Source organism: Cetorhinus maximus, chromosome 9, assembly GCF_964194155.1.
Source record: "Cetorhinus maximus chromosome 9, sCetMax3.hap1.1, whole genome shotgun sequence".
Taxonomy (NCBI): Eukaryota; Metazoa; Chordata; class Chondrichthyes; order Lamniformes; family Cetorhinidae; genus Cetorhinus; species Cetorhinus maximus.
The window spans coordinates 28,559,738-28,573,951 of record NC_135887.1 but is presented as its reverse complement, the minus strand read 5'-3'; the positions used below and the strand labels follow the sequence as shown (position 1 = coordinate 28,573,951).

General features: G+C 42.1%; 1 protein-coding gene across 2 annotated transcripts in view; it reads left to right on the top strand.

Annotated features, from left to right (window-relative positions):
* Positions 1-117: 117 nt before the first annotated feature.
* LOC144684523 (transmembrane protein 120A-like) overlaps positions 118-14,214 on the top strand; it is a 28,183-nt gene continuing 14,086 nt past the window's right edge. For both annotated transcript variants that reach the window (XM_078548396.1, XM_078548395.1), the window contains exons 1-5: positions 118-311; positions 4,510-4,628; positions 10,561-10,677; positions 11,356-11,415; positions 11,511-11,606. In XM_078548396.1, the coding sequence (XP_078404522.1) occupies positions 249-311; positions 4,510-4,628; positions 10,561-10,677; positions 11,356-11,415; positions 11,511-11,606 (455 nt within the window). In that variant the 5' untranslated portion in view covers positions 118-248. The remainder of the gene's footprint in view (positions 312-4,509; positions 4,629-10,560; positions 10,678-11,355; positions 11,416-11,510; positions 11,607-14,214) is intronic.

The following is a 14,214-nucleotide window of genomic DNA, read 5'->3' as shown; positions in this document are numbered from 1 at the left end:
ATTGGCTTAGCTGGCGGCGATTGTTCTCTTCGCGGGCCCATTGGGTAGAACAAAAAAGAAGGCGGGGCCTCTCCCTCCCACTCCTGCGGCGTTGATTGGTCGCCGGATCCTCACCCGGAAGCGTGCTGCCCTTATGTTGTTTTTGATGTACCGCTACTGTAAAATAAAGAGAAGGCGCAACCGGATCCCGGGCTGGTAGCTGGATCCCGGGCTGGTAGCTGGATCCCGGCGTGGGGGGAAGGAGCAGCATGTCTTTCCAGGAGTATTGGGAGGAATGGGAAGGCCTGGACAAAGATTATCAGCTCTTGCAGGTAACATTAACCCTCTTCCACCCACCCCCTAAGGCCGGACACAAGCCGCCTCTTCAGCTCTCTGTGCCCCCCCACAAGAGCTTGAACTCCAGAGGTCCCACCCCTCCCCTGTCTTCCATTGGTGGATTGCTGGAGCCTAGTCCCTATGATCTCACTTCTGATTTGACGATGTGGCTGTCAGTCATAAATTCTACTGATTGGCAACTGATCATGATTGCTCTCTGGACGGAGGGTAGAGTTCCTGAGTTTGCTTCGAAAAATGCAACGTGTCTCCTCCATTCGGCGAAATGAGTCTCTCAATTAATCACTACTTCCTGTTCCAAATATACAATACACTAATTTTATTTCACCCAATCTGGATAATTCCTTTAAAATTAATATTTTAAGAAAAAATCTCTTTCAAGTCCAAAAGTGGCCAGGACTGCTCCCAAATTTCACATACTCCCCGGGATCGCGACTTGAACAGCTATATTGTTTATAGTTTACAAGATTGACTTGTAAAACTTTTAAAGTTATATCTTAGTGCTGGCATAAGCCTTCAGACTTTGCTTCATTTTGTGTGCTTGCGTATTTCTGAGGTGTTCAGTATAGGAAAGGTAGATTATTGGACAGGCTGAAGACAGTGAGTTGGGTTGGAGTGAGTAGCCATGCTGAAAACTACATGCAAATATTAGATTTAATAGTGCAGGTCCATATTCAGTTTTAGGAAAGTAAAATGGTTTCCAAGATTCCTGTAGCAGAGTGAAACTTGTCAATATGCAAAGCTGAAAGTAACAAAAATCTAAGTTTACACTGGATTCTCATACCATCAATTACTTTGAAATGTAGTGATTGTTATGTAGGCAAATATAACAAGACTTTTCAACAATCAGCAATATTAATCATTAATCTGTGTTTTTTGGTGTTACTTGTTGAGGAAGAAATAATGTTGGGAAAGTGGAGGTCAACAGTTGGAACTGGTATTACAATTCAAGTACCTGAGAAGTGACTTGTCCAAAGATGGTCACTGCCATAAAGAAATTAGAGCTGGAATGGCAAAGAATGAGTCCTCCAAAGAGGAATGAGTAGAGACCTTAAGAAAATAATTATCAAGGCTGTGATTTGAAGTGTATTGTTGGGCAGGGTTGAAACATGGACCTTGAGAAAAATGGACACACAAAGACTAGAAAGTTGTGAAGTGTGGTTCTGGAGAAGGATGGAGCGAGTCAGTTGGAGAGAACACAAGAGCAACGAAGAAGTTGTCAGGATGGTGACGGAGGAGAGAATCATTGGTGACTATCATCAAGGAAAGGCAACAGGGTTAGATTGGCTACATCCTAAAGCAGGAAGGAGGTAATTGAAGGAAGATTAGAGGAATTGAGACCAAGAGGGAGAAAGAGAATAACGATGTTAGACAAAAACAGAAAGTGCTGGAAAAACTCAGCAGGTCTGACAGCATCTGTGGAAAGAGAAAAACAAAGTTAACGTTTCGAGTCCATATGACCCTTTTTCAGATGATGTTAAGACAACTTGAAATTGAAAATGGGAAGCTCCTGTGAGCAATGGAAGAGGGAAGTGCAAAGCTGCAAGGTGTGAAGTAAAGAGTAGAGCACCTGCCCTTAGGAAGATCACTACTACTATTTGTTGAAGGAGGAACATTGACCAGGACTTTGGGAGGACTCCCAGATCTGCATGCCTATTCAATTCAATGGTCTCCTGTGGCAATTTATTCCACAAATCTACAATTTTGGCTTTAATTCCCCATATTGAACCCTCTATGTTTACTGTATTGAACAGCTTTGTCAGTTCCCTTCAGAACAAGCCCAACTCCCTTCCCTCATAATGTAAATTCCTGATGGTCATTGAATGCTTTCACTTCCCATTGACTGGGAGATAGCTAGTTTTCAATCTGGCTTCAAGTAATGAGATGAAGGACAACTCTGTTGACTGCAGCATCCTGCAAGAAATGAGTTGGGCAGTCTGCACAAAACTAGCACTAAAAGAAAAAATTGTATATATATTGCACCTTTCTTGTTGAGGTGCCCAAGAGCCACTGAGTTACTTTTCACGTACAAGTGCTGTTGTAAAGTAGGCAAGCACAGCAGTGAATTTACACACAGCAGGTTCTCTCAAACAACACTGACATAAATGACCAGTTAATCTGTTTGGGCAGGAAATGAGGCAGAAATGTTGGCTAGGACACAGAGAACTTTGGAAAAAAAACTGTTATGAATTCTTTTATATAGACCTGAACAAGCCCAAAAGGCAGAACCTGTGATAATATAACTATCCCTTAGTGCTGCACTAGAGTGGCAGCCTAGATCATGTGCTCAAGTCCTGAAATGTTGCTTGATGCCACAGCCTCTCTGACTGTGACTAAGTTGGCAATCTCACTCATGCCACAAGAATGGCTGGCGCAGGAAATGGAAAATATAAGACTGGCTTAGTAAGAGCTGTCCTTGTGAAGTAAGACCAAGACAAGTTGTTGGGGCAAACTAGATATAGCTTTACCATACAGCTGACTGTGCCTGACTTGACCTGGGAGAGCTTGATATTGCATGTTTGAAATGGGAAAATATGCTAACACCCCCACACCTCTCTTCCTTTCTTTTTCTTCAAATATTTCAGCAGTAACCAGCTCCAGTCAATTTGATTAGTATAACAATCTTGGTGTTTTGCAGAGATGGTGAAAGCAGTTTTGGTACTAGAGGAACATTGGGGAGGAAGTTGAGCTTAGAGGATGCTAAGATTCTGTATCGCTAATCTCTGAGACAGCAGCCAGAAATGCTGTTAGAATCTAGGCTCGAGGCACAAGGGTTAGTCTGACCAATTTTCAGCTGCAGGAGGTTGTCTCTCATTCAGATCTTCATAAGTCAGTAAAATTGAGAATGCCCATTCCTCTTGAGCGAATGGATGATCCTTGCCCAAATGAAACCTTCCTATACAGAGCATTAATAATGACCACCATTTAAACGCAATTACAGCATCTTGTGTAGATGAAAGTTAAATCGTAAGCATTAGCCTAAACTCTGTGGTTGCAATCTCACCTCTGAGTCAGAAGGTCATAGGCTGAAGTCCTACTCTGGTGACTTAAGCACATAATGTAGACTGGCATTTCAGAGCAATACTGAGGGAGTGCTACATTGATGGAAATGCTGTCTTTTAGATAAGAGGTTTTAAACCAAAGCTGCTCTGCCTCAAGTGGAGGTAGAAGATACCGAGGTATTCCCAGTGTTCTGGCCACATCCCTGAACACAGAAATTATCTGGAAAAACTCAGCAGGTCTGGCAGCATCGGTGGAGAAGAAAAGATTTGACGTTTCGACTCGAAACGTCAACTCTTTTCTTCTCCACCGATGCTGCCAGACCTGCTGAGTTTTTCCAGGTAATTCTGGTTTTGTTTTTGTTTTTGTTTTGGATTTCCAGCATCCGCAGTAGTTTTTTGTTTTAATAAGAAATTATCTACACTGTTTCCCTATGATATTGACTTAAAAAGTTTTCCATTGGCTAAAATGCTTTGGGATGTCCTGAGGATTTGAAAATTGTGAGATGAATGCTAATTTCTTTTATTTTTCTCTCTCCCTCTTCTGCTCACATCATTCTCTCTCTCTCCTTGACCCGGAAAAGGAAATAAGGTTTAACTCAATCTTGCTCTCCCCTATTGGAAGATCCAGTTTTATGATTGATATCACTCTGAGTTGTGTCGTCTTTTGCCTGTTTCTTATTGCTGTGTACACTGGACATGCACTGAAGCACTGCAAAAAATAAAGCTGAGAGATTGCAGATCTCTTGCTAATATTTGAACAAAGTACAACAACACTTGCATTTATATAGCCCCTATAGTGTGGTAAAACATCCCAAGGTGCTTCCCAAGAGCATTATCAAACACTGAGCTGCATAAAGAGATATTAGGATAAGCGACCAAAAACTTAAGTCAAAGAGGTAGGTTTAAAGGAGCATCAAAGGAGGAGAGAGAGAGGGGGAAATGTTTAAGGAGGCAATTCCAGAGCTAAGAACCTAGGAAGTGATGGTCTCCACTGGTGGCATGAAGGAAATTAGAGATTAGAAGGGAATAGAGATCTTGGAAGGTTGTAAGTCCATAAGGAAGCTTGCCTTTCTCAGCCCCTAATTGCTAAGCAGTAGGACAAAGTTGAGTTGTGTATAGTCCGAGAGTCCTACCTACATCAATATTTACAGTTTTGCTGGTTCTTCTCCTCCAGGAAACACACAAACTCTACAAGCAACAGTTAGAAGAGGTAATCAAGCTTCAAAATTCCTGCCTCAGTTCCATTGAACGACAGAAGAAGAAATACAAGGAACTCTCCAAAAATCTTAAGCGGTAAATATTATTTCCTGTAGATTGGTCTGCTGAACTTAATTCTGAAGTGTTCCCACTCACTCTCCTTCCTCAAATAATAACATCACACTTGTTTTCATCCAGTGGGGAAGGTGGGAAAGAAAAAACAAAGCAAAGCGAAAAAGAATAAAAACAGAAAATGCTGGGAAGACTTAGCAGGTTAAGAAGTAACTGTGGAGAGAGAAACAGGGTTAACTTTTCAAGTTTTTGACCCTTCCAGAAGGCATTTGATAAGGTGCCAAATCAAAGGTTACTACACAAGATATGATTACATGGTGTAAGGGATAACATATTAGCATGAATAAAGAATTGGTTAACTAACAGGAAGCAGAGTGTTGGGATAAATGGGCCTTTGGCCGTTGGCAAGCTATAATTTGGAATGGGATCAGTGCTGGGGCCTCAATTATTTACAATCTATATCGATGATTTGAATGAAGGAACTGAATGTAAATTTGCTGATGACACAAAGATAGGTAGGAAAGTAAATTGTCAAGAGGAAGTAGAGAGTCTGCAAAGGGATATAGACAGGTTAAGTGAGTGGGCAAAAGTTTGGCAGATGGAGTATAATGTTGGAAAATGTGAACTTATCCACTTTGGCAGGAAGAATAGAAAAGTTAAATCCTATTTAAATAGAGATTGCAGATTCAGTGGTACGGAAGGATCTGGGTGTCCTGGTACATGAATCACAAAAAGTTAGTATGCAGGTACAGCAGGTAATAAGGAAGGCAAATGGAATGTTGGCATTAATTGCAACGTGAATGGAATATAAAAATAGGGAAGTTTTACTGCAGCTGTACAGGGCATTAGTGAGACCATACCAGGAGCACAGTGTACAGTTTTGGTCTCCTTTTTTTAAAAAAAAAGATATAACTGCAGATTAGAAGCAGTTCAGAGAAGGTTCGACTCATTCCTGGGATGATGGGCTTATCCTATGAAGAAAAGTTGGGCCTATACCCATTGGAGTTTAGAAGAATGAGAGCTGATCTTATTGAAAGCTCAAATATTGGTGTGGGAGAAGTGGGTTCCAGTTTGTGGGGGACTGGCACCAATACTGGGAAAAGTGGGGGCTGTACCATCAGGACAATCTACACCTGAACCGGGCTTGGACCAGTAATCCTGCGAACCGCAAAACTAGGGTAGTAGAGAGAGTTTTAAACCAAATACTGAGGGCAAGGGATCAAATGTGGAAAGATGTGGTATATCAAAGAGTAGAGACAAAGTAAGAGAGGAAAATAGGAATATGGGAAATGAGGGTTGGAGAATGGCAGGAAGGGACAGAGAGAAAAAACCTAAGAATGCACAAAGAATCAAGACTAGATGTCACAAAGATAACAAAAAAGATTAAACTAAAGGCTCTACATCTGCACGTAGCATTCATAAAGTAAACAAATTGATAGTGTACATTGAAGTAAATAAATATGCTCTGATAGCCAATCCAGAGACCTGACTGCAAGATGACAAGGATTGAGTCCTGAATATTGAGGGGTATATTTCTTTCAAGAAGAATAAGAAGCTAAATAAAGGTGGAGGGGTAGTACTGTTAATCAAGGATGGTGTTTGTGCAATAGTTAGAAATGACCTTGGTTCAGGGGATCAGGATGTGGAATCAATTTGGCTGGAGATGAGGAATAGTAGGGGAAAGAAGTCACTAGTGGGAGTGGACTACAGGCACCCTAACAGTACCCACAATGTAGGACAAAGTATACACGAAAAAATATTGGATGCTTGTGATAAAGGGACAGCAATAATCATGGGTGATTTTAATCTACATATAAGCTGGAAAAATCAGATTGGCAGTAGTAGCCTGGATGAGGAATTCATAGAATGCTTTTGAGAGAGTTTCTTAGAGCAGCATGTTCTGGAACCAATCAGAGAGCAGGTTATATTAGATTTGGTATTGTGTAATGTGACAGGATTAATTAATGATCTCAGAGTAAAGGCACCTCTAGGTAGCAGCGACTAAGATATGATTGAATTTTATATCCAGTTTGAAAGGGAGAAGAATGGGTCTAGTATTTTAAAGATTATTTTAAATTTAAATAAGGGCAATTATGTGGGCATGAAAGCTGAGCTAGCTGAAGTGAACTGGGATACTAGGCTAGGGGATAGATCAACAGAGAAGCAATGGTAGACATTTAAGGGGATGTTTCAGAATATTCAGAATAAGTACATTCCTACTATAAAGAAACATTCTGAAGGGAGGACCCACCGTCCATGGTTAACTAAAGAAGTTCGGGAAAGCATCAAACTTAAAGAAAAAGTATATAACTGCGCAAAGATGAGTGGCAGGTCAGATGATTGGTCAGAATATAAAGAATGGCAGAGAATGACTAAAAGGTTATTCGGGAGAAAGAACTTAGAGTATGAGAGGAAGCTAGTTAGAAATGTAAAAATGGATAGCAAGAATTTCTACAGGTATTTAAACAGGAAAAGAGTAGGTAAAGTGAATGTTGGTCTTCTAGAGAGTAACAGTGGGGAGTTAATAGTAGATAATAAGGAAATGGCAGATGAAATGAACAAATATTTTTGCTTCTGTCTTCACTATAGAAGATGCAAAAAACATTCTGTAATAGCTGTAAATCGGGAGGTGCAGGGGAGAGAGGAACTTGGTGAAATTATAATCATTAGGGAAGCAGTACTGAGCAAACTGATGGAGCTGTGGGCTGACAAGGATCCAGATCGACTGCATTCTAGAGTCTTAAAAGAGGTGGCTAATGAGGTAGTAGATGCATTGGTGTTAATTTTCCAAAATTCCCTAGATTCTGGAAAGATTCCATCAGATTGGAGAGTAGCAAATATAACCCATCTGTTCAAGAAGGGAGGGAAGCATATATATATAAAAAAACTATAAGCCAGTTAGCTTGACGTCTGTCATGGGGAAGGTGTTAGTCGATCATTAAAGAGGATATAGCAGGGCACTTAGAAAAACTCAAGGTAATCAGGAAGAGTCAGCATGGCTTTATGAAAGGGAAATCATGTTTAACCAATTTGTTAGAGCTCTTTGAAGGAGTAACATGTGTGGTGGATAGAGGGGAGCCTGTAGACGTACAGTACTTGTTTTTCCAGAAGGCATTAAAGGTTATTGCAGAAAATAAAAGCTCATAGTGTAGGGGGTAATATATTAGCCTGGATAGAAGATTGGCTGGCTGGCAGAAAACCGAGAGTATGCATAAATGGGTCTTTGTCTGATTGGCAGGTTGTGACGAGGGGAGTCCAGCAGGGGTCTGTGCTGGGGTCTCATCTTTTTACAATTTACATCAATGAATCAGATGAGGGGAGTGAAGGCATGATAGCTAAATTTGCAAATGACACAAAAATAGGTAGGAAAGTATGTTGTGAAGAAGATATAAGGAGTTTGCAGACGGATATACGTAAGTTGAGTGAATGGGCAAAATTCTGGCAGATGGAGTATAATGTGGTAAAATGTGAAGTTGTTCACTTTAGGAGGAAGAATAAAAAAGCAGAGTATTACTTAAATGGAGAACGGCTGCATAATTCCAAGGTGCAGGGGGATCTAGGTGTTCTCGTGCATGAGTCACAAAAAGTTAATATGCAGGTACAGCATGTAATCAAGAAGGTTAATGGAATGCTATCCATTATTATGAGAAGAATTGAACATAATATTAAGGATGTTACACTTCAGTTATACAAGGCATTGGTGAGACCGCATCTCGAATACTGTGTGCAGTTTTGGTCTCCTTGTTTATGTAAGGATGTAAATGTGTTGGAGGCAGTTCAGTGGAGGTCTACTAGATTGATAACTGGAATGAGCGAGTTGTCTTATGAGGAAAGGTTGGACAGGCTGGGCTTGTTTCCACTAGAGTTTAGAAGAGTGAGGGGTGACTTGGATGAAGTACATAAGATCCTGAATGGTCTTTATAAGGTAGATGTGGAAAGGATGTTTCCCCTTGTGGGTGAGTCCAAAACTCTTTTAAAATTAGGGGCCGCCCTTATAGGATAGAGATTAGGAGAATTTTTTTCTGAGGGTTGTGCGACTTTGGAACTCTGTCTCAGAAGGTGGTAGAGGTGGGATCACTGAATATTTTTAAGGCATAGGTAGATCGATTCTAGTTAGGCAAGGATCAAAGGTTATTGTAGAATTCGAAACACAAACAGATCAGCCATGATCTTATTGAATGGCGGAGCAGGCTCGAGGGGCCGAATGGTCTACTTCTCCTATTTTGTATGTTCTTATGAAACATATAAGTTCCTGGGGGGATTTGATAGGGCAGATACCAAGAGGATGTTTCGTTTTGTGGGGCAGACTAGAACCAGGGGACACAGTTTAAGAATAATGGATCTACCATTTAAGATGGAGATAAGGAGAAATTTTTTTCTCCCAAAGGGTTGGTAGTCTGTGGAATCCTCTTCCCCAGAAAGGAGTAGAGGCAGGGCCCTTGAATTTATTCAAGGCTGAGTTAGATAGACTTTTGATAGACGAGGGAGTCAAGGGTTATGAGGGGCAAACGGCAAAGTGGAGTCATGACACACCAGATCATGGAGCATGCTGGAAGGACTGAATGGCCTACTTTTGTTCCTGAGCCCTATGTTCCTACCTTTCATTGGAACTGGGTAAAGTTAGAAATATAATAGGTTTTAAGCCAGTGGAAGGGAGGACGTAGGAAAAAGCACAAAAGGGAAGGTCTGTGATAGGATGGAAGACAGGAGAGATTACACGATTAAAGGATTGGCTGTGCAGGGCCAAAGGGAGTGGTAATGGGCCAAGTAAAGAAACAAAAAAAGTGTGATTAGAGGAGGTGTGAATGGCAGGATAAGCTGCTGTTGGAATGCTAAAAACAAGAGAAAAATGAGTTAAAACCAAAACCTACAAAAGAAGGAAACCAGCAAAAGCAAAAAAAAAAGAACTTGCATTTATGTAGCATCTTTCACATCCTCAGGACATTTCAATGTGCTTTACAGCCAGTGAAATACCTTTCAACCATTGTTGTAATGTAGGAAAACGAAGCAGATACTCCTTTTGATGGTTGAGTGATAAGTTTTGGTCCAGCCAGTTTGAGAGCTGTGGAATCTTTTATTTTTATTCTTTCACAAGATGTGGGCTTTGCTGGCTGGGCCAGCATTTATAGCCTTTCCTAATTGCCCTTGAGAAGTGCCCTTGGTGCTGAGCTGCCTTCTTGAACAGCTGTGGTCCATGTGGTGTAGGTACACCCACAGTGCTATTAGGAAGGAAGTTCCAGGATTTTGACCCAGCAGCAGTCTAGATATAGTGCCAAGTCAGGATGGTATGTGGCTTGGAGGGGAACTTCCAGCTGGTGGTGTTCCCATCTATCTGCTACCCTTGTCCTTCTAGATGGCAGCGGTCGTGGGTTTGGAAAGTGCTGTCGAAGGAGCCTTGGCAAATTGGTGTTGTGCATCTTGTAGATGGCGCACACAGCTGCTACTGTGTGCTAGTGGTGGATGGTGTGAATGTTTAAGGTGGTGGATGGGATGCTGATCAAGTGGGCTGCTTTGTCCTGGATGGTGTTGAGCATCTTGAGTGTTGTTGGAGCTGCACTCATCCAGGCAAGTGGAGAGTATTCCATCACACTCCTGTCTTGCGTCTTGGAGATGATTGATAGGCTTCAGGGAGTCAGGAGGTGAGTTTCTCGCTGCAGAAGGGCTCTTGTAGCTGCAGTATTTATAAGGCTTGCTCAGTTTCAGTTTCTGGTCATTGGTGTTTATGTCCTCTTGAAATGGCAGACTGCCATGGTTTAACATTTCATCCAAAAGACTCTGACAGTACTGCATTGAGGTATTGGCCTGGACTATTTGCTCCAGAAATGGGACTTGTAGCTTTTGGCTAAGAGGGGAAAGTGCTACCAACTGAGCCAAGCTGACTCACTACAGTGCAGTTTCAGTTGGGAATGGGCAGTGTTCGTGATGTTAACTCTTGATCTGATTCCTATCCTCATAGCTGTCAGTTGCCAGAGACTGAAGAGCAGCTGAGAGACACTGGTTTCATCCAGGAACTGATGAAGGAAAGACAAAACATCTTCTTTGAAATGGAAGCGTTCCTCCCGAAAAAAAATGGGTAAGTAAGCACTACGAGTGACCCTATCTAATTAACCCTTTCAGTGCCATGGATGAGTTTGCTTGTCCAGACCATGGGCTAATGGGGATCAACGATATTTTTCCTCATCACAGGAAGACTTACTTCCTGAAAGCATCTTTGCTAGTCAAAGATTGACCTTAGTGTGCCTATTCATGCACATGTTCAGACTCTAGACTTTCGATAGGTTGGAAAGCTTTTCTTTAAAGCAAATTATCAACCAATAGAAACATTTTTTAATGGAAATTTGTACTACATCCAATTTGGAGGAAAGAGAATGAGTTGCAGCTTGTGGCCAGTGAAGCTCATGAATGGCCACTTAACAAGCTCAGAAGACATTTCTGTGTGCATTATTCTTGCACAGATTTCATGACAGAGTTTCATTTTTCCTTGCATTTAACAATCAGATGTTCTACCCTCTACTCAGTGTAAAAGATTCTCCTGCAGCCACAGGGCAGGGACCCTGGTAGAAAGTTGGGAAGGCGGCGTTGAAGATTTCTTGGCTTGCCAGCTGCTCTCGGGTCCAACATATATTGGCACACATCTCACAACTGTTTTATCCACACTGTATCATTGGTTTGAAAGCTTATATAACTGACATGACCACTGTGCCTCTGCTCTGGCTTCTGAAAATACTGTGATCTTCTTCTTCTGTTGCAGTTTGTACTTAAGTCTGGTTCTGGGAAATGTCAATGTGACTCTGCTCAGCAAACAGGCCAAGTAAGTATTCACTGGGCCCAGACCTCAACTCTAATGGAAAAGTTCTGTTCCCTTAAGCCTTCCATGTGACCCTCTCCACTTTTTCCCTGCTGCAGGTTTGCCTACAAGGATGAGTACGAGAAGTTCAAACTATATCTCACCATCATACTCCTCGTCATCTCCTTCACCTGCAGATTCTTGCTAAACTCCAGGTGAGATGTTGGTTGGAGAATGCAGAATAACAGTACTATTGGGAAAGTGCCCCCAGCTCACTACCTGCCCCCCCATCTCAGCGGATCTTGGAAAATAACACATTTTCTCCATCCAGCATAAGAGACATGAGAAACAACAGGATCCCCAAACTGAGAGCAGTGCCTTTAGAGCAGTGGGGATTGTATCTGATCTACCAGGTGCCAGTCTGATACCATTACATGCTCAGAGCCGTGTGTGACTTTTTCAGTAGATTTTTGAGAACTAGCCTCAGGTAGTTTTTCATATTTCTCCAATGTTGGAACAGTTTCATATACCATTGGAGGCTAAGAACTTTTGTTGATTACAAGCCCCATAGGTGTCAGCTGTGGTCAGAGGATCATGGGTCCAGTCCTGCTCCAGACACCTGAGCACATAACCCAAGTTCACACTCCAATGCGGGACTGAGGGAGTGCTGCACTGTCAGAGGTGCCAATTTTTGGATTAGGCATTAATCTGAAGCCTTGTCTGCCCCCTCAGGTGGACATGAAAGATCGCACCACACTATCTTGAAGAAGAACAGAGGAGTTCTACCCAGTTTCCTGACCATTATTTATCCCTGAATCAACACCACTGGTTATTATCACTTTGCTGTTTGTGGGACCCTGCTGTCGGCAAATTGGCTGCCGCATTTCCTACATTACAGCAGTACATTCATTGTCTGGAAAGTGCTTTGTGACGCCCTGATGTTGTGAAAGATGCTATAGAAATGCAGGTTCTTTCTTTTTTCTGAATGGGTTACCAGTTACTTAGATTAGAATGGAAATGATTTGTGGGCTGGAATCTCTTTGAAGGGTTTGAGTGAACAGGTTCTCTGCAATGGTCAGAACTCTGAGCTGGGATTGAGAGCCAATCCCAGAGGTCTGCGAATATTTCTTATTTCTACTGTTTTATACACTGATCTATCTCACCTCTTTCCCCCTTCCCAAAACTGGAGCTGTTGAACAGTTATTTGGTACAGATCCATGGGAACCATTTGCCTTTCGAGTATCTCACTCAAATGACCATTATTCACATTAGAGCCATGATAGTGAATAGAAACATAGGAACATAGGCGCAGGAGTAGGCTATTTGGCCCTTTGAATCTGCTCCACCATTTAACTAGATCATAACTGATCTGCTACCTCAACACCATCTTCCTGCACTATCCCCATATTCCTTGAAGTCATTGGTATCTAGAAATCAGTTGATCTCTGCTTTGAACATACTCAGTGACTGAGCCTCCACAGCCCTCATGGGTACCATTTGCCTTCCTAATTGCTTGTTTCACCTGCATGTTAGCTTTCAGTGACTTATGAACAAGAACACCCAGTTCCATTTGACATCAACACTTCCCAATCTCTTCTCATTTAAAAACTATTCTGCATTTCTGGTTTTCCTACCAAAGTGGATAACTTCACATTTTTCCACATTATATTCCATCTGCCATGTTCTTGCCCACTCGCTTAGTCTGTCTAACTCTCCTTGAAGCCTCTTTGCATTTTTCTTACAACTCACATTACCATCAGGTTTTGTGTCATCAGCAAGTAACGAGTAACTCACCTCCTGACTCCCCAAAGCCTGTCCACCATCTACAAGGCACAAGTCAGGAGTGTGATGCAATATTCTCCACTTGCCTGGGTGAGTGCAGCTCCCACAACACTCAAGAAGTTTGACACTGTCTAAGACAAAGCAGCCCATTTGATTGGCACCACATCCACAAACATTGACTCCCTCCACCACCGACGCACAGTAGCAGCAGTGTGTACTATCTACAAGATGCACTGCAGGAATTCACCAATGCTCCTTCGATGGCACCTTCCAAACCCACAACCACTACCATCTAGAAGGACAAGGGCAGCAGATAAATGGGAACACCACCAGCTGGAAGTTCCCCTCCAAGTCACTCGCCATCCTGAGTTGGAAATATATCGCCGTTACTTCACTGTCACTGTGTCAAAATCCTGGAAGTCCCTTTGTGTGTCTACACCACATGGACTGCAGCGGTTCAAGAAGGCAACTCACCACCACCTTCTCAAGGGCAGCTAGGGAGGGGCAATAAATGCTGGCCCAGCCAGCGAAGCCCACTTCCCATGAATGAATAAAAAAAAAAACTTGGAAATATTACATTTGGTTCCCACATCCAAATCATTGAAATAGATTGTGACTATCTGGGGCCCAAGCACTGATCCTTGTGGTTAGTCAGAGCCTTTCAACCTGAGAATGATCTGTTTATCCCTCCTCTCTGTTTTCTCTCCGTTAACCAATCCTCAATCCATGCCAGTATATTCCCCCAATCCCATGAGTTCTAATTTTGCTCCCTAACCTCCCGTGTAGGATCTTATTGAAAGCTTTCTGAAAATCCAGATACACCACATCCACTGGTTCTCCCTTATCTATTCTGCTAGTAACACCCTCAAAAAAACTCCAACAGGTTTGTCGAAATTGATTTCCCATTCATAAATCCACGTTGACTCTGTCCAATCTCACTACTTTCTAAATGCCCAGTTATCACATCTTTTAGAATAGATTCTAGAATTTTTCCCACAACTGATGTCAGGCTAACAGGTCTGTAGTTCCCTGTTTTCTCTC